This window comes from Narcine bancroftii, chromosome 10, assembly GCF_036971445.1.
Source record: "Narcine bancroftii isolate sNarBan1 chromosome 10, sNarBan1.hap1, whole genome shotgun sequence".
Lineage (NCBI taxonomy): Eukaryota > Metazoa > Chordata > Chondrichthyes > Torpediniformes > Narcinidae > Narcine > Narcine bancroftii.
Genome location: NC_091478.1, coordinates 25335894 through 25356047, shown reverse-complemented (window position 1 = coordinate 25356047; position 20154 = coordinate 25335894). Strand labels below are relative to the sequence as shown.

The following is a 20154-nucleotide window of genomic DNA, read 5'->3' as shown; positions in this document are numbered from 1 at the left end:
AGGGCAGTCCAGAACTAAAAGCACCCATACTCACCATGGCAGACAATTGCCACCTCGATGACTGCCGTTCCGTGGTCTTGCGTTCAAATGGCTTTCTGGAGCAGGGGAGTGTGTCCGGGAAGAAGCTGAAGGCTTGGAGGAGCTTCATGGCCTTGCTGTGTTGCTCCTGGAAAGAGGCCACGATAGTTGTGTCCTTGTTCACCACCAAAATCAGCTGGGGAATCAACAACAGCATCAGTTTTCATCCGAAAAAGGGCAAAGAATGTCCAACTCAGCCTGTGGGCCTAGCTGACTCCAGTCAGTGTGAAACCTAGAAGATGGGAGCAGGAGTAGGTCATTCGACCCTGCTCCGCCATTCAACGAGATCATGGCTGATCTTAAAGTTCAGTACCCCGTCCCCGCCTTCTCTCCGTAACCCTTAATACCCTTATACTGAAGAAATAGATCTAATTCCCTCTTAAATAGATTTAATGAACCTGCCTCTACTGCTCTCTGTGGCAATGAATTCCACAGATTCACCACCCTCTGGGTCAAGAAATTCCTCCTCATCTCGGTCCTAAATGGTTTGCCTATTATCCTCGAACCCTGGCCCCGGGTTCTGGAATTTCCCATCATCGGAAACGTCCCTTCCGCATCCACTCTGTCCAGTCCTGCCAGAATTTTATAGGTTTCTATGAGATCCCCTCTCAATCTTCTAAACTCCAGCGAGTACAATCCCAGTTTGCGCAATCTTTCCTCATAAGTCATTCCTGCCAATCCAGGTATCAGTCTGGTGAATCGCCTCTGCCCTCCTTCCATTGCAAGAACATCCTTCCTTAGATAAGGTGACCAAAACTGCACACAATACTCCAAGTGGGGTCTCACCAAGGCCCTGTACAGCTGCAGTAAGGTATCCTTGTTCCTAGACTCAAACCCTCTTGATAAGAAGGCCAACATACCATTTGCCTTTTTAACTACCTGCTGTACCTGCATGCTCGCCTTCAGAGACTGGTGTACAAGTACCCCTAGGTCTCTCTGCACTTCCCCATCTCTTAATCTATTCCATTCAAATAGTAATCTGCCCTCCGGTTTGTATTACCAAAGTGGATAACCTCACATTTATCCACATTGTAGTGCATTTGCCATGGATCTGCCCAGTCCCTCAATTTATCCAAATCACACTGGAGCTTCCTGACCCCCTCTTCCGTGCACAGAACCCCTCCTAGCTTAGTGTCATCTGCAAATTTGGAGATATTACATCCAATCCCCTCATCCAGATCATTAATGTAAATTGTGAACAGCTGGGGTCCCAGTACAGATCCCTGTGGCACCCCACTGGTCACCGCCTGTCTCTCAGAAAATGAGCCATTTATCCCAACTCTCTGTCTTCTACCTGCCAGCCAGTTCTCAATCCACATCAATACTTTGCCCCCAATCCCATGAGCCTTGATTTTGTAAGCCAGCTTACAAAATTTTATGCGGGACCTTATCAAAGGCCTTTTGGAAGCCCAGGTACACCACATCCACTGGCTCTCCCCCATCTATTTTACCTGCCACCATCTCAAAGAATTCCAATAGATTTGTCAAGCACGATTTACCTTTTGTAAATCCATGTTGACTCCATCAGATCCCTTTTCTGCTAATCATATGCTCCGCTATTACATCCTTAATAATGGATTCCATCATTTTGCCCACTACTGATGTAAGGCTCACCGGCCTATAATTCCCCACTTTTTCTCTACCCCCCTTTTTAAATAGTGGGGTAACATTAGCTACCCTCCAATCCATGGGTACTGACCCTGAGTCTATCGAGTTCTGGAAAATAATTCTTAAAGCATCTGCTATCTGAATGGCCACTTCCTTAAGTACCCTAGTATGTAGATTATCAGGCGCTTGGGATTTATCTGCCTTCAATCCCATCAATTTCCCCAAGACCATGTCCTTCGAGATACTGATTTCTTTCAGTTCCTCCCTTGCATTAGTCTCTATGTTTCCCAACATCCTTGGGAGGTTATTTGTATCCTCTCTTGTAAAAAACAGAACTAAATTAAGAATTTAATTGGTCTGCCATTTCCTTATTCTCCATTATATATTCCCCTGATTCCGACTGCAAAGGACCTACTCTGGATTTCACCAATCTTTTCCTCTTGACATATTTATAAAAGCTTTTGCAGTCGGTTTTTATATTTGCCGCAAGGTTACTTTCGTAATTTATTTTTGCTCTCTTGTTTAATCCCTTTGTCCTCCTTTGGTGCATCTTGAACTGCTCCCAGTCTTCGGTTGTGGTACTTTTTTTGGCCAATTGATATGCTCTCTCTTTGGACCTAATGCTGTGTCTAATTTCCCTTGTTATCCACGGTTGAGTCACCTTTTTTGGTTTATTTTTATGCCAAACCGGTATAAACGATTTTTGCAATTTCTCCATTAGATCTGTGAATGCTTTCCATTGTCTATCCACAGTCAACTCCCCCATAAACACCACCCAATCAATCTTACTCAACTCCCGTCTCATACCATCATAATTCCCTCTATTTAAATTCAGGACCTTAGTCTCGGTTTTAATTTTATCACTCTCCATGTCGAGTGAGAATTTGATCATATTGTGATCACTCCTACCCAAAGGGCCTCGTACAACAAGATTGTTGATTAGCCCCTTATCATTGCATAATACCCAATCTAAAATGGCCTGCTCCCGAGTTGGTTCCTCGACATATTGGTCTAGATAACCGTCCCGTAAACATTCAAGGAATTCCTCCTCCTCAGTATTTTTACCAATTTGACTAGTCCAATCTATATGCAAATTAAAGTCTCCCATGATGACAGCTGTTCCCTTATTGCACGCTTTTCTAATTTCTCTTTTAATGCCTTCCCTCACCTCTACACTACTATTTGGAGGCCTATATACCACCCCCACTAACGTTTTCCGCCCCTTGCTATTCCTCAGTTCTACCCATATAGATTCCGCATCTTCCAAGTTAATATCCTTTCTGTCAATCGTGTCGGTCCCTTCTCTCACCATCAATACTACCCCACCCCCTTTTCTTGCCGATCCCTCCTAAATATCGTATACCCCGGGATGTTAAGTTCCCAGGCTTGCCCACCCTGCAGCCATGTTTCTGTAATCCCAATCAAATCATATTTGTTTATCTCAATTTCCACAGTTAATTCATCTACCTTGTTCCGAATGCTTCTTGCATTAAGATATAAAGCCTTCAGATTTGCTTTTTTTACCATCCTTGCTCTTTCTGATTTTTTACTTTCGCTGCCTAACCTAACTTTTCCTGTTTTATCTTTTCTGTCCTTTGCCCTATCATACAGGTTCCCACCCCCCTGCCAAATTAGTTTAAACCGCACCCGATGGCTGTACCAAACCTAGCTGCTGGCAGGAGGGAGTGGGGGAAGAGGAGTGGGGAAAGAGGAGTGGGGGAAGAGGAGTGGGGGAAGCGGAGTGGGGGAAGCGGAGTGGGGGAAGAGGAGTGGGGGAAGAGGAGTGGGGAGAGGAGGGGAAGAGGAGTGGGGGAAGAGGAGTGGGGGAAGAGGAGTGGGGGAAGAGGAGTGGGGGAAGAGGAGTGGGGGAAGAGGAGTGGGGGAAGAGGAGTGGGGGAAGAGGAGTGGGGGAAGAGGAGTGGGGGAAGAGGAGTGGGGGAAGAGGAGTGGGGGAAGAGGAGTGGGGGAAGAGGAGTGGGGGAAGAGGAGTGGGGGAAGAGGAGTGGGGGAAGAGGAGTGGGGGAAGAGGAGTGGGGGAAGAGGAGTGGGGGAAGAGGAGTGGGGGAAGAGGAGTGGGGGAAGAGGAGTGGGGGAAGAGGAGTGGGGGAAGAGGAGTGGGGGAAGAGGAGTGGGGGAAGAGGGAGTGGGGGAAGAGGAGTGGGGAAGAGGAGTGGGGGAAGAGGAGTGGGGAAGAGGAGTGGGGAAGAGGAGTGGGGAAGAGGAGTGGGGGAAGAGGAGTGGGGGAAGAGGAGTGGGGGAAGAGGAGTGGGGGAAGAGGAGTGGGGGAAGAGGAGTGGGGGAAGAGGAGTGGGGGAAGAGGAGTGGGGGAAGAGGAGTGGGGGAAGAGGAGTGGGGGAAGAGGAGTGGGGGAAGAGGAGTGGGGGAAGAGGAGTGGGGAAGAGGAGTGGGGAAGAGGAGTGGGGAAGAGGAGTGGGGAAGAGGAGTGGGGGAAGAGGAGTGGGGGAAGAGGAGTGGGGGAAGAGGAGTGGGGGAAGAGGAGTGGGGGAAGAGGAGTGGGGGAAGAGGAGTGGGGGAAGAGGAGTGGGGGAAGAGGAGTGGGGGAAGAGGAGTGGGGGAAGAGGAGTGGGGGAAGAGGAGTGGGGGAAGAGGAGTGGGGGAAGAGGAGTGGGGGAAGAGGAGTGGGGGAAGAGGAGTGGGGGAAGAGGAGTGGGGGAAGAGGAGTGGGGGAAGAGGAGTGGGGGAAGAGGAGTGGGGGAAGAGGAGTGGGGGAAGAGGAGTGGGGGAAGAGGAGTGGGGGAAGAGGAGTGGGGGAAGAGGAGTGGGGGAAGAGGAGTGGGGAAATGCAGGAGAAACTCACCAGACCAGGCAATATTAGGAGAGAATTATTTAAAGTTTCTATCTCCACGTATGCTGCCTGACATGTTGAGGATTAATTCATTTTCATTTTATTATTTCTCACACAAGTCCATTGTGTTTGGCTGCTGGAGTTGGCAATGCCTGGGGAACGCATCAGTATCCAAGCAAAGGACGAGAAACAGTCCAGACATGCCCCCCAGTTCTGGGCACAGCTCCCCCCTTACCTGCGACAGAGGCAGGAGTTCCTCCAGCGTCATGTCCACAAAATCTCGGTGCACATCAGCGAAACCTCGCACGCAGCTGATGAAAAGCTCCTCGGCGCTCTTGTGGAACCTGGGCATGTCGTCCAGCAGTTGGGCGTTGAGCGCCTCATAGTTGTTCTTGGCCGCCTGCAGCTCGTCCAGGGTCCTCTTGTCCTTCAGCTTCTCAGCGCGTTCCTTACAGTTGTGGTAATCCAGCAGCTTGTCGAACCGTTTGATCATCAGCTTGTTGGGCCCTGCGCACATCCCCAACAGCTGGGTCAATGGACTGATGACAAGCTTCTCCGTCCGCTCTCTCTGTTTGAGAACGCCAGAAGAAATGAGTAACACTTCGGCCCGGCTACACTTGGGAGTGCAGTTCTGGTGACAGGTCGGATGCGGAGGGTTACTGGGATGCTGCCTGAGTTGGAGGCTGAGAGTTGGATAAACTTGGGCTGCTTTCTCTGAAGCATCAGAGGCTGAGGGGAGTCTAGGTGGAAGTTTGTAAAATCATAAAATGCATTGACCCAGGGTAGACTATCAGAATATTTTTTTCCTGGACATCTACTGCATCCAGTGCTCCCATTGTGGTCCCCCCCTACATCGGAGAGACTGAGCGCAGACTGGAAGATCATTTTGTTGAGCACCTCGGCTGTCTGCCACCATAGCATGAATTTCCCATTTCAATTCCTCATCACATTCCCTTAATGAGCTGTCTGTTCATGGCCTCATGCACTGCCAGACTGAGACCACCGGCAAATTAGAGGAACCACACCTCATCTTCCTACTGGTCCCCCTCCAACTGGATGGCATTAATATCGACTTCCCTGGTTTTCATTAAAACCTTCCCCCCAACTTCTTCCCTCAGCTCTGTCCCTTCCCTTTCTCCTTTCGCACAAACATAATTATTGCCTCATCACATCTCATATCCAATTAACACCTTTTGTTGGTCTGGATTCCACCCTCAACCAGCATTGTCAGAATTCTGAGACTGTTGTGCTATGATTGGCTGCTGCCGGTTGGACATGCCTCCTGAGACCAATCCTACCCATAGCCCTTTGCATGCTGCCCTTTCCACTCAGCCTTGATCAATCCATGACATTGACGGCTGATCCGGTCTATAGTTAATAAAAGCCGATCAGTTTCACAACTTCAGTCTTTTGTGATTACTGACGGTGCGTCAGAGACTTTCTGAGATTTCCTGCTCCTTACTCATTCAGTTTATTCTTTGAAGAAGGGATCAGCCCCAAAACTTCAGGAATATATCTTTGCTTTTTATGGACACTGTAAAGACAGGCTGAGTTCCTCCAGCATTTCGGTGTTTTTACTACAATCACAGCATCTGACTTACTCAGAATCTCTCCCACCCCCCCTAACATAAAAATGACAGATTCCAGAGAACATGCATTCAAGGTTGGGGAGGGGAAAGTTTAAAGGCATGTGGGACAGATTCAGGGTAGGGTGTTGGCCAGAGATCGTGGTGGAAGTAGATGTCATAGCCGTGTTTAAGAGGGTTTTAGAGAGATGCACCAACATGGATGGGTTTACACAAAAATGCTGGAGACACTCAGCAGGTCACACAGCGTCCTTCATCTTGTACAGATAAAGATACAAAACCAATGTTTTGGGCCCGAGCTCTTCGTTGAGGTATGAGTAAAAAGGCAGGCGCCTGAATAAAATGGTGGGAGAAAGAGCACAGGCAAAAGGCCATAGGTAGATATGGGTAGGAGGACAGAAGAGAAAAAAAGAGCTGGGAATTGGGAGGGGGATGGGGTAGCTCTCTGAATGGAGAAGGGGAAGAAGAGCTTGAGGAAAGGATAGGGAAGAAAGGGAGATGGGGGTGGGGCGGTTTACCCTAACATAATATTAGGTGTTGCTCCTCTAATTCATGGTTTGGTTTGGCGGTTCATGAGGCCATGGACAGACACGTCGGCACAGGAGCAGGGCACACAATTGAAATGATTTGCGCTGGGAAATCCCCACTATTATTGCAGACAGTGTTCAGTCTGCATCCAGTCTCTTTGATGTAGTGGAGACAACGGAAGCACCGGATACAGAGATCACCCCTGCATATCACCCGGTTGCTTCAAATGGTGGTGAGGGAGGAGGTGTGGGTGCAGGTGTGGCACTTCCTGACGTGTGTCCTACAAACCCCTTCCCCATTCGCCCCAGTGACCCACAATTTCTATAAGAATAGCTCCTCCTCGCCTGAAACAGCACTTACAAAGTCGTTGAAGAGGCTGTCACTGATGAGGCGATGAGCTCGCTGGTATCGTTCCAGATCGGTGTGATTCTTCTCGCTGTACATGTCCAGAATACTCATCGCAGCCAGAACCTTCACTGACGCTGAGTCCTGAAATGGAAGGAACACAGTCAGCCTGTGCCGGGCTTCCAGGGAAGAACGCACTGGTTGTGGCAGGAACATCCTGGCACTCAGCTGAGGGAACTAGCGAGAGGGAACTACCCCAGACTTAACAGCTGATTTCCATGGCAACACTGTCATACTCTGCTGTCCTGACCAGTCTTGAGCTGTCTCAACAATGTCCACTCAGGAGGCCCAGAAACTGGGCACAGCCAAGGCATCTCAGAAGTTAGTCCTGATCTGTCCCCTAGCTCCTCCTCCAACTCCTTCCTCAGTCCATCTATCCCCCATCTTCTTCCCCAGTCAGCCTCTGTCCATCCCCAACTCCTTCCCCAGTCAGTCCCTGTCCTTCCCCAGTCAGTCTCTATCTGTACCCCAAATTTCTTCCTCAGTCCCTCAACCTCCCTTCCCCAGCTAGACCCTGTCTGTCCCCAGCTTCTTCCCCAGCCCCTCAACCTCCCTTCTCCAGTCAGTCCCTGTCCATCCCCCAACTCCAACCCCAGAGAAACCCTGGCCAACTCGCAACCCAAAGGCCAGCCACCATGCACTAGGTGTCAAGTGGTTCACGTGGACCCAGACCTTGGTGCAGGGCCCCACCACTGACTCACCCTCAGGTGCTGTAGGTAGAGGGACAGATCTCGGATGAAGTTCTTGATCAACCGCTCTTGCTCCCGGAATCTCCGTTCCACCTCCTGAAACGCCTCATTCCTGATCTGAAGAGAGGGAGAGTTCAGTTGTATGTCCAGGGAAAGATTGGAATGTTTTCTAACCACGAAACAAGGATAGAAAACCTGCGCTGGATCAAAATGTCCTGGCACACAATTATTAAAAAAAAATGGCATTTCCATAGTGCCCTTTGTCTCCTCTCCAGGAGGCCCCAAATGCTCCTGACAGCTAATAACTGAGCATTTTCACTGCAGTATTGTGGGAAATTGACAACCAACAGTGAACAGCAACGTCCCACAGTCATCAGACCACATAGGAGTCTGCAGATGCTGAAATCTAGAGCAAAAAAAAACCAAATCTGCTGGGGGAACTCAGCAGGTCATTCAGTACCAGTGGGGGAAAGAGAATGGTCGTCGTTCAGAGTTGGACCATCATCAACTAGAACATGAAAGGGTCCAGCGCAGGAACCATGATATTTGTACCAAACATGATGCCCAAATTAAGCCCAACCTCCCTCAAAATTCCCTGCATATTCATGTGTCCACCTGGAAGTCACAAAAACGCTACCAATGTACAAAATCCGGAATCTAATTAACCGGCGGCCTCAAGCAACCGGCAAAAAAAAAATTATGCAGGTTTAAATTGGCGCACCTTGCTGTTATTTCACCAGTGCACCACTCAGGCGCCACTTGACAATAACCAGTCTCAAGCATCTGGAAAATACATTTATCCAGCATCTAACAATCCTCATAGGTGCCAGATAGCAGGATTTTTTTTAATTGCATTTGCTTCCACCACTACCCCTGGCACCAATCATACTCTGTAGTTTTTTTTAAAAAAACACGCCGCACATATCTTTTAAATTTCCCCCTCACCTTAAACCCACATCCATTCGTGTGTGACATTTTTAACCTTAGGAGAAAGATTCTGCCTGGCCTGCTCCTATAACTTTATAAACTCCTGTCAGGTACTATACTGAATGTGATGGGCTGAATGGCCTTCATCCCCAGTGCAAATTTCATCGAAGCTAACATCACCCGTGAATGGAGTAAAATGTGGAAGTCTGCAGACACTGTGATTGCAGTAGAAACACTGAGGACCTCAGCAAGCCTCACAGTATCTATAGGTGGTAAAGATAATACTGTACAAGCCACATTTCAGGCTTGAGCCCTTCATCAAGATAGAAGAAAGCAGGCAGTCGCCTGAATAAGGTCAGACTAGAAACGCGGGTAATACATCTTTACCTCCAACGGACACTGAGAAACCTGCTGAGTTCTGCCAGCAATTTTGTGTTTTTAATCACCTGTGAATGAGATCAAGCAAACATTCCTTGACCTTGGGAGGCACAGTAGCCGCGTGGTCAGTGCCGCTGACTCCCTGCCCCTGCAAACTGGCTTCCGTCCCGACCTCCAGTGTCACGCATCTTTCCTTCACCCCACCCCCAAGACCACTGGGTGGTCCGGTCTCTCCCTACATTCCAAAGATGCAGGAGTCAGTTGCTGTAAGCTTCCCCTTAGAGTAGGTAAATGGCAAAGTGAACAAAAGGGAAATTGATGCCTGTGTACGCGTGAGAAAGAATGGAACAGAAAAGAGGAGGGGATGATGGGATTGCTGTGCTAGGAGCACATGATGAACCGAAAAGTCTCCTTCTGTGCATTACGAAGTAAACACTGATCAGCTTGTTCAACTGACCGCACCATTGTTAACACCACTTTTTTTTGTGCTGTAGTAACGGTGAATGTCTATTATTTATTATCTTTTTAATTTAATTTAACATGCACCAGCCAATCTCAATCTTTTTATGGTAAATTCCCCCCCCCCCCCCAAGACTATGTTCCTATGTTCCAAGTTCATGGACCCCCTTCTGTGCAAAGTTCACTTTCCGCTAAGTTTTGGTTTCATCCATATTTCTCTCCTACTGACTACACAAAAAAATAAATCATAGCGCTCTCCATAATGTTTGGGACAAGGACACCTTTCTTCCTTTATTTGCCTCTGTGCGCCACAGTTTAATTTATAATCAAACAATTCACATGTAATTAAAGTGCATCTTACAGATTTTATTGACAATAAAGTCATGATCTGCCTCAAGATTAAAAATGCAGCTGACATCATAACGGACCCCCATCACCCTGGTCACAACCTCTTCTCACTGCTCCCTTCGGCAGAAGGTACAGAAGCCCGAAGACCAGCACCTCTAGGTTCGGGAGTAGTTTCTTTTGAACAGCCATCAGGCTCTTGAACTACCCCTCACACTAATCTGGGACTGCTCCGACACCACAAAAGGAACATCTGCATGATCGTACCATCTATATTTCTCTTTCTTGCACATTATCTATCATTATTTATCTTTTTTTAAATTATAACTTTCTTTAATTCATTCTCACGAAAACAATTTTGGTTGATTTTATTCTTTACAGGTACCTGTTCAGCTGTAGCAAGTATGAATTTCAGTACGTGTATAATAATAAACGCATTAAACATTATCAATGCATGTTGAAAGGCATGGACAGAGTAGATGTAGAAAGTTTGTTTCCCTCAGTGGGAGAGTCTAGGACAAGAGGACATCTGCTTAGAATGGAGATGTGAAGGAATTTCTTTAGCCAGAGGGTGCTAAATCTGTGGAATTTGTTGCCAATGTGAAAGCCAGGTCATTGGGTGTATTTAAGGCTGAAAGACTGAAAGGTTCTTGATTAGCCAGGGCATCAAAAGTTATAGGGAGAAGGCTGGGCAGTGGGGCTGAGTGAGAAAATGGACCAACTCCTGATTAGTGGGGAAGACACGATGGGCTGAATGGCCTATTTCATGTGGTCTTATGAACTGATTTTGTTTTTCCTTTAAAAATGCAGCAAAAGTCCCAGCTGCCAATTAAACCTCTTCTGGATGTTTCATTGGGATGAAATCAACCATTAATCGTACCTCAGGCCTGAGGTCTATGTCTTACCTGGGGAGCCAAGCCGGTGAGGTGCTTAAGGTGACTGCTAACTCGGTTCGATTTCTTTATGATTGAGTGCATGCTTAATTTAGAGATCTTGTCCATCAGCGAATCCTCATCACCTTTACGATACTTCAGAACTGCACGGAGACACGAGAATCCAAATCAACTACAATTTGCATTTCATGCTGGAAGCATTATCAGCCGACATTGGACACGGATATTCAAGCCAATAAATGCAGCCACAGGGTTAGGTTTCGAGCAAAGACTCCAAGAGAACTTCTGGGGAGGGAATTCCAGAGCTTGGATCAAATGCTCAGTGGCCACCAGTTGAGTGCACATTAACCTCCCACTGTGATCAGATCACACGAGAGTCTGCATATGCTGGAATTTGCGGCAAAAAACAAATCTGCTGGAGGTACTATCTCATCAGTGGGAGTTAAAAAAAAGCCCTGCTTTCCGAGTTGGTCGGTCATCGGTTAGAACATTACACTGTGACTGGGGTTCGAATCCTGCACTGTCCGTAAGGAGTCTGTACGTTCTCCCCGAGTCAGTGCGGGTTTCCTCTGGGTCCATGGTTTCCTCCCACCCTCCACCGGGGGCTGCAGGTCAATTGGGTAGCACAGGCTCCTGAGCCAGAAGGGCCTGTATGCCTAAATTTAAAGTTGAGTGTTTAAATTCAGGGAAGAGCAGACCGGCAGGACTGGAGGAGGAGGAGGGATCGGAGAGGTGTTAGCAGAGATATGCTCACGTTCTGCACTCCAATGGCAGTGATCCTGGGGAGTTAATTCTCTGAAGGTGGGGTTTGTAAGTGGCGATGGCCCATCTAAGCTTATCAACACCAATAACAAGCTGATGAGCCAGTAACCTGCGTGGGTTTCCTCCGAAATGTATGGGGTTGTCGATTAATTGGGAGGCATGGGTTTCAAAGCTGGAAAAGCTTAACCTCTGACATATCTACCCACCTTAAACAGATGTCCTCTAGTATTTGCATTGTGTTGCAAATAAACAATTTAAATTTTAAATTGAGAGAGCCCATCTTTTTCCAGAGCTGGGGAATCCAGAACTGGAGGGCACAGGCTTAAAATGAGCAGGGGTAAAATTTAAAGATCTTGGGGGTGGGTTTTGCACATTGAGAGCAGTGGTTATCTGGAAAAAAAACGTCCAGAGGAGATGGTGGTAGCAGAGTGCAACATTCAAAGGGCATTTGGACAGATACTTGGATCAGAAGTTTGATAGAGCGGTGAAAGAGAGGGGAGCTCTATAAAATTATGAGAGGCTTAGACAGGGTGGACAGCCATCACCTTTTTACCCAGGGCAAGAGTAGCAAATACTAGAGGACATCTGTTTAAGGAGGGTAGATATGTCAGAGGTTAAGCTTTTCCACTCAAGAGAGTGGTGGGGGCTGGTACCAGAGGGACATTTAAAATACTCTTAGACAGGCACATGGATGTCAGAAAAATGAGGCTTATTGATGTGAGGTAGGGAAAAATTAAGTCATTGTGGAGGTTTGCATAGGTCAATACAACATTGTGGCCTGAAGGCCCTGGACTGCGTTGGAATGCCTATGTTCTAATCAGAGGCCACAGGCTTAAAAAAAGTGGGGTAACCTCGGGGGTATGTTTTGCACATGTGATTATCTGGAATGAGCTTCTGGAGGAAGTGATGGAGGCAGATTGCAATATTTAAAGGGCATTGGATTGAAAAGGAGTAGGCATCAAATAAGATAGAAAAGAAGGCGGAGAAGATTTACGAAGATGTTGCCTGGACTTCAGGAACTGAGTTACAGGGAAAGGTACAATAGGTTCGGATTTCACTTCCAGGAACGTAGAATAATGAGGGGAGATTTGATAAAAGTATTTAAAATTATGAGGGGTCCAGAGAGAGTAAATGTAGATAGGCTTTTCCTACTGAGGGTAGGTGAGATACAAACCAGAGGACATGAGTTAAGAGTGAAAGGGGAAAGGCTTAGGGGGAAACACGAGGGGGGGACTTCTTCACAGAGTGGTGGGAGTTTGGAGTGAGCTGCCAGCTGAAGTGGTGAACGCAGTTGTGATTTTGACATTGAAGAAAAACTGGGCCAGGTACAAGGATGGGAGGGGTATGGAGGGCTATGGTCAGGATGCAGGTCAGTGGGACTAGGCAGAAAAATGGATTGGCACAGATTAGAGGGGCTGAGGGGCCTGTTTCTGTTTTGTAATATTCTATAGGGCCTAATGGGGGCAAATAGGCTTAGCACCTTTAGGGCATCAAGGCACCCATGGAGGAGGTAGGAGTCACTGTGAGAGCCACGGAAGGAAGAACAGAAGAAGCAGGCCCACCCAGATCCTTCCGCCGCTTATACTCGTTGATGTTCACATTAAGCTCCTTCACGGCAAGCATCGCCTCCTCCAATGGCTTCTTGTCCTGATGTCCCTCCGGGGTGGAGTTCAGCAGTTCCGACAGCAGCAGCGGGTATCTCATCACCCTCTGGACTGGCTTGATGAGGAAGGAGCCCAGGTTGATGTAGTTTGTTTTACCCCTGGACGTAGCGAAAGGGGAAAGAAGACACATGCATCAGAATTCATTTTACTTTTAAATCTAAAGTTTGCTTTGACTTGGATTAACTGGTCCTAATTCCAAACAGAACTTTGGGAAGGACATCACAGGCTTGGATGAGGTGCAAAAGGGAGTTAATGTGAAGTGGAACAGGGATGCAGGAAGTATCTACTAACATTGCAGCTCCATTATCCTCTGGTTAGACCACACTTGGAAATAGTGCGTTCAGTTCTGCTTGCCTCATCACATAAAGAATGTGGATGCTTTGGAGAGGGAGTGGAGATTTACCAGGATGTTGCCTGGGTTGGGGAACGTCTCTTGTGAGGCAAGGTCAACAGAGCTAAGGCTTTCCCCTTTGGACCAACAGAGGATGAAAGGTGACTTAATAGAGGTATCTAAGATTATGTGGGGCCCTTGATAGAGGTGGACAGCCAGCACTTTTTCCCTGGGCGACAATGACCAATACCAGAGGACATCAGTTCGACTCGAGTGGCAGAAGATTTAAGGGAGATGTGGGAAGTTTTTTTGTTTACACAGAATGGTGGGTGCCTGGAATGTATTACTGGGTGGTGAAGGCTGGTACAGTATGAATATTTAAGACTCTTAAACAGGCGCATGGATGTAGAAAAAATAGAGAGTGAGGTAGGGAAAGATCAGGTTGTTGAGGAGTAGGTTTACGTAGGTCAGCCCATCATCGCGGGCCTAAAGGCCTGTACTGTACCATTGCGTTCCATGATCATCAAGAGGAACTGAGGAATTGGGTCTTGCTTGGAACTGAGAAGATTAAGGGGGAGATTTAATGGAGGCGCACACAAGGGACAAGGAGAATTTCTTAGCATGTAGTCAGGACCACAATGGTGGACTCGACACTAACGATCAAACAGGAATTTTACCTGAAGGGAAAAGAATTTGCAGGACTGTGGGGAAGGGGAAAGATTGTGAGTGCAGAGTCCAATCAAAGAGTCGGCACAGGGACCAGGGGGTTTCTTCTGTGATGCATTTCAGCAAAGAAACAGAAGCAGATGTCCGCGGTATCTAATCCTCACCCAAGATCCTTGGCGGAGTTAATCAATTAAGATGCTTACTGACCTGATTTAGCTGGCTGTATTGTCACAAAAGGGGAGAATGGAGGGAGGCAGAGGGAATGGGAGGACGTACTCTCTCCAGATTGGGAATGTTCAAGGGTTGAAAGTTATCCGAGCTTGGTGATTAAGATCCACTGATCTCCAAGTTCAACCCAAAACTGGGCAGCAATTTGCTATATCTAATCCGTGAGGTCCCTGCCCTGGGAGTGCATGATGGGACAGTGTGGAGGGAGTTTCACTGTGTCCAACCCGACATAACTCCATTTCCCACCGTTGACCTCTCTCCCACCCTCACGTGAAGAACCAATCAATCAGACAAAAAGGAGATATCACATCCTGGATCTCTTTGTCCCAGGTGATCAGGCTGGTTGGCAGAACAGATCAACAATGGTAAACACAGACAGGGTTGTACGTGGCAGAAGCAGGTGAATGAGTTTAGAGCAAGCTTTGTTAGGATGGCAAACATGATGAAAGTGGTGAAGGGAGATGAACTCTTGCAGCATGTCTGTTACACAGGGGAATCGGAATGTGGAGACGGCCTGGGATTTTGGGAACTGCAGCGTGAATTGTGCCATGCAGGCTGGAGCTTGCTGGTCCACCTGAGCCCCCACCACCACCCCTCACATCCCTGCACCTCCTTTTTCCTCCCCCCCTTTTTCCCCTCAACATCCCTCTGTCTTTTACTCTCCTTTCCTTGCCACTTTTCACCTTTTATTTTATCTTTATCCTTCTCTCCCTTTTCATTCTCTTCTTCCTCTCCCTCGCCATGTCTCTCTCCCCTAGTCTCACTCCCTGCCTTTCCACTTCTCCCCTCCCACTTCCCCTCTCTCTTTCTCTCTCCCCTCTCCTTTCAAGAGAGATTATCTCCTTTCTTCTCTATTCTCTATCTCCCTTGCTCTTGACCTCAGATTGAGATAATGAAGACCCCAAACTATTGCCCATAAAGGGGTACGACATCATCGTAGTTAAATTACTGCATATAATCCTGTGCTACGTTGGGTGGCCAGGAGATGAAGCAGCTGAGGAATTTAAATTCAGTTAACAACAGAAATCTGAACAAGCGCTGGAGGTACGTGAACTCGGACCTGCTTTCTGCCCTCTGGGGAACATTCAGGAACATCAGGGCAGCACGATTGGCAGAGCAGTAGCGCAACGCAATGCCTTTACAGCACCAGCGATCGGGACTGGACCAGGGTTTGAGTCCAGCACTGTCTGTAAGGAGTTTGTACGTTCTCCTCGTGTCTGCGTGGATTTTCTCCAGTTTCCTCCCACCTTTCAAAACGCACTGGGGGTGTAGGTTAATGGGGTGTAAATTGGGCGGCAAGGACTCGGGTGCCGAAATAGCCCGTTACCAAGCTGTTATGTCTAAATTAAAAATTAAATGAACACTAGTCCCACTGCTGTTCTACTTCAATGTCACCTCTGCAGTGAGCAGCCTGGTCTTTTGGACCATGGGTATAACTCTGCTGAGTCCCTCCTCCCCTGCTCCCATACCCAGTCCCGTCCTTCTCCCCAGCTCCACTCATTCACACGTAAACGTTGCAGCAGTACAGAAATTTTTACTGGTACAAGCAGCTGGTGCAGAGGTGAAAGGTCGCAGGGTCGGACTTACCACTGACGATAAATTGCTCTGTTGGGCGAGCAGGTTCGTGTAGAGGGAAGAAAAGGGTAGTTATTGAGAGAGAACAGCAGTGAACACCACCGAGTAATCACCACAGACCCTGAGCCCAGGGAGTTCCACACCCACAGAGAGCCCATTACCCACCAGAGGTGTCTGCAGTCTGTCATTTGTTCACACACCACCACTCTCCGTAATACCCAGATCATCCAGGCCCCACTCTGTTCTACAGAGCGTATTACAACCCATCCAGTCCCCACATTCCATTTCACACAACATATTACTCAGCCCATCCAGTCTGTTCCATAGAGTCCACTCCACACAACATCTGTAACCCAACTCACCCAATCCCCACACTCTATTCTGGACATGTTACCCAGCCTATTCCACACAATCCATTCCATGCAACATCTGTCACCCAGCCCATCCAGTTCCCACATTCCATGCAACATCTGTCACCCAGCCCATCCAGTTCCCACATTCCATTCCACATCTGTCACCCAGTCCATCCAGTCCCCACACTCCATTCCGTACAACATCTGTTACCCAGCACACACACAGAGCCATTACCCACAGAGAGCCCATTACCCCAGATTGTCCATAATTCTATGCCCAGAACAATTTCTTTCCAACAGGTCCTGGTTACACTCATCAGGGCCAGCTTCGACACAACAAAAGGACTGCCTGCACTATGGTAACGTCGCTTTTTTTGGTAACTGTGAACATTATCCATCTATATTTGTACATCAGTTTTTTCCAATTTAATGTGTATTACTGTATTTTTTTTAAACGAAGGCTCTGTTTGGCTGCAGCAAGAATTTTGGTGCATATGTGCATTGTACAATGTGTACGTCAATAAACTCATGGTCCATAACCGCACCATCTCCATTTCCCACAGTCCATTACCTTCATAACATCCATTACTCCTCACTGCCCATTAGTCCAGACCTCCTATCACCCTGCGTTTCCATGCCTGTACAGAGCACAAGTTGCTGTGCACAAGTTGTCCACCACATCTCAGAGTTCTACTGCATGGAAACAGACCCTTCGGCCCAACTTGTTGATGCTGACCAATCTAATACCATACGCCTGCATTTGGTCCATATCCCTTAAACCAGTGATTTTCAAACTTTTTCTTTCCACTCACATACCACTTTAAGTAATCACTATGCCATAGGCTTTCTGTGATTAGTAAAGGATTGCTTAAGGTGGGATGTGAGTGGGAAGGGAAGGTTGAGAATTACTGCTCTAGCCTCAATTGTTACTGAAATATTTTGTGAGAAAAATTGTCAATGGCCCATTTCCTTTGGAGTTATGAAACCGTGTACATAACAAGTCAATTAGGTACGATTAAAACAGTGGTTTTCAAACCTTTTCTTTCCACTCACAAACCACCTTAAGTAATCCCTTACTAATCACAGAGCACCTATGGCATGGGGATTACTCAAGGTGGTATCTAAGTGGAAAGAAAAAGTTGAAAACCACTAGTCTAGACCTTTCCAATCCATGTTCCTCTTGTTCCTGTGAATCTTTCGTCTACCCGACTTATTGAAGACATTCCTATAGCTGGGTGACCCACAACTGTTTGTGATACTCCAAGTACGGTCAATGTTATAATTTCGTACATTACAACAGTGACTACATTGCAAGAAAATATAAATGCTGTGAGATTTCCTGAAAGGTGCTGGACAGATGAAAACTCCCCTCTCCAAACCCCTGAACATCAAAAAAAAAAATTGGGAAATTTTGCGACTATAAAAAGGTGCGAGAAATGTATGTCCTTTTCAAGACATCTCCAAGTGCTTCAGCCTATAATCCCTTGAAAACTTTCCCATCCACAACCCAGAATTTAACATGACCTCACCATTAGGTTTGAAAACGGTGTCCCCCACTCCCCAGATACCTTTTAAATCATTCTCTCTTCACCTTAAATCCATAGTTTTACATTCCCCTCACCCTGGGGAGAAAGTCCAAGACCAATCAATGCTCTTCTCAATTTTATATAGCTCTATAACGATCTCTCAGGCTCCTACAGTCCAACTAAAATCTCAGCCTCTCCATACAACTCAGTGCGTCAGTCTCAGTGACATTCTCATGGACCTTCCCTGCACCCTTTCCAGAGTAATGGTATCTTTCTCATAGCTGGGCACCCACTACTGTGCAAAATGCTCCATGTGGTCTCACCAACATCCTGTACAGTTGTACCACGACTGCTCCTGTACTCAGTGCCCAGGCCGATGAAGGGAAGTGTGCCAAACATCATTTTCACCACCCTGTTGATATGCCATAAGCAAGGACCAGTCTTGTATCATACTATAGGTTTTTATTAACAGAAGAAGCCACCTCTCCTGGCCAGTGGGATAAGTTGCACCATCTGTTATATCAGTAGGGTGGAGCCAATCTACAGTCATAACCAATACCAAGCAGTCAGCATAACACATTATATCACTACATCTGTCAACTGCGTTGTCACTGTCAAGGGACAATGAACCCGTACCCCCATGTCTCTCTGATCTACAAGTCTCTCCAGAGTCCGGTCATGAAATACTGTGAAGATGTGATCACTATTGCAATTGAAAATATAGAGTGGTTCAGCACAGGAGCAGGTCCTTTGGCCCACAGTAACGCCCAAGTTAAACTATTATTCTGCTTCTTGCACGTGATATCCATCCCTCCATGTTCAACAGTGGCAATGGGTTTTGAGCCCTATACAAATATAACTCCTCCCTCTCCTGCATTTCTGCCAACACCCTTCCCCAGCTTACGACTCACCGGAGGTGATCCAAGCAGGCGTTGACATGTCCCTGAATCTCCTTGTCTTTCTCGTACGTCTCCAAGAGGGCGATAGCTTCCTCGTGGTTTTGACAGTAAACATTGTACATGTCCTGTAGCTCATTCCTGTAGGACAGGAACACCTGACCTGGTCGTAGGAGGCAAAGGAGAAAGAATATTTGGTCTCTTAGTTCTTTTTTATCCCTCCATTTCACACAACGTCACCGCTCGGAAAGGGCTGGGGGGAAATAGCTCATTGTGATTGTAGGAAAGAGAGAGTTATTGCAGGAAATGTATTTCGAACAGAGTGAAGCCATTAGGCCTCTCAGGTATGTTCCATCCTCCTTAGATCATGACTGCTCTGCAAGTTAATACTATCTACCCACTTTAACTCTTGTCCCTTGAGTCCTGAACCCACAGAGAAGTCATTGTTACTGACAAAAGGCTTTCATGTATTGTGAAAAATGTACCACCCAAATCCCTTTCATCTTTCCCCTCTCATCTTAAATTCATAGCTTTGGGTTCCCTTTCTCTGGGGAAAGGTCCAAGACCTTTCTATGCTCAAGAACAATTCAGAGAGGCGTGACCCAAAGGATTATGAGGCATTGATACGGTGGACAGCCAGCACCTTTTTCACAGGGCAGCAATGGCAAATACACAGAATATTACAGGACAGAAAACAGGCCCTTCAGCCCTTCTAGTCTGTCAAACTATTATTCAGCCTAGTCCCACTGACCTGCACCCAGTCCATAGCCCTTCATACTCCTCCTATCCATGCATCCGTTCAGATTCTTCCCAAATGTTAAAATTGAACCCGGATTCACCGTTTCAGCTGGCAGCTCGTTCCACACTCCCACCCCTCTCTGTGTGAAGATGTTCCCTTTAACCCTTTCAACCTTAACCCATGTACTCTGGTTTGCATCTCACCAACCCTTGTTGGAAAAAACCTATCTACATTTACTCTGTCTATACTCCTCATAATCCCCCTCTATCAAATCTCTCCTCATTCTTCTGCACTCAGGGAATAAAGTCCTAATCTGTTTAACCTTTCCTTGAAGCTCAATTCAAGTCCTGGAAACATCCTAGTAAATCTTCTCTACACTCCTTCAATTTTATTGACATCTTTCCTGTGGTTGGGTGGCTAAAACTGCACACATGACTTCAAATTTGGCCTCACCAATGTTTATATAACTTGATTAATCAGGGCATCAAGGGTTACGGGGAGAAGGCCAATGACCTCGCTTCCACAGCCGCCTATGGCAACAAGTTCAACAGACTCACAACCCTCTGACTGAAGAAATTTTTCTGCATCTGTTTTAAATTGATGCCCTTTTATCCTGAAATCCTAGACTCCCTTACCATGGGAAACAATCTTGCCACATCTACTCAGTCCCGGCCTTTCAGCATTTGAAATGTCTGTATGAGGTTCCCCCCTC

The 20154-nt window shown here is 47.1% G+C and overlaps 1 protein-coding gene across 5 annotated transcripts in view; it reads right to left on the bottom strand.

Annotated features, from left to right (window-relative positions):
• dnmbp (dynamin binding protein) overlaps positions 1-20154 on the bottom strand; it is a 124109-nt gene that overhangs the window by 7766 nt on the left and 96189 nt on the right. For 4 of the 5 annotated variants that reach the window (XM_069900241.1, XM_069900242.1, XM_069900244.1 and 1 more), the window contains exons 7-14: positions 18719-18866; positions 15941-15958; positions 13027-13226; positions 10715-10845; positions 7713-7817; positions 6967-7095; positions 4728-5060; positions 35-214 (exon numbers count right to left, since the gene is read on the bottom strand). In XM_069900241.1, coding sequence (XP_069756342.1) covers positions 35-214; positions 4728-5060; positions 6967-7095; positions 7713-7817; positions 10715-10845; positions 13027-13226; positions 15941-15958; positions 18719-18866 — 1244 coding nt within the window. The remainder of the gene's footprint in view (positions 1-34; positions 215-4727; positions 5061-6966; positions 7096-7712; positions 7818-10714; positions 10846-13026; positions 13227-15940; positions 15959-18718; positions 18867-20154) is intronic. The other variant, XM_069900245.1, reaches the window with a different exon arrangement.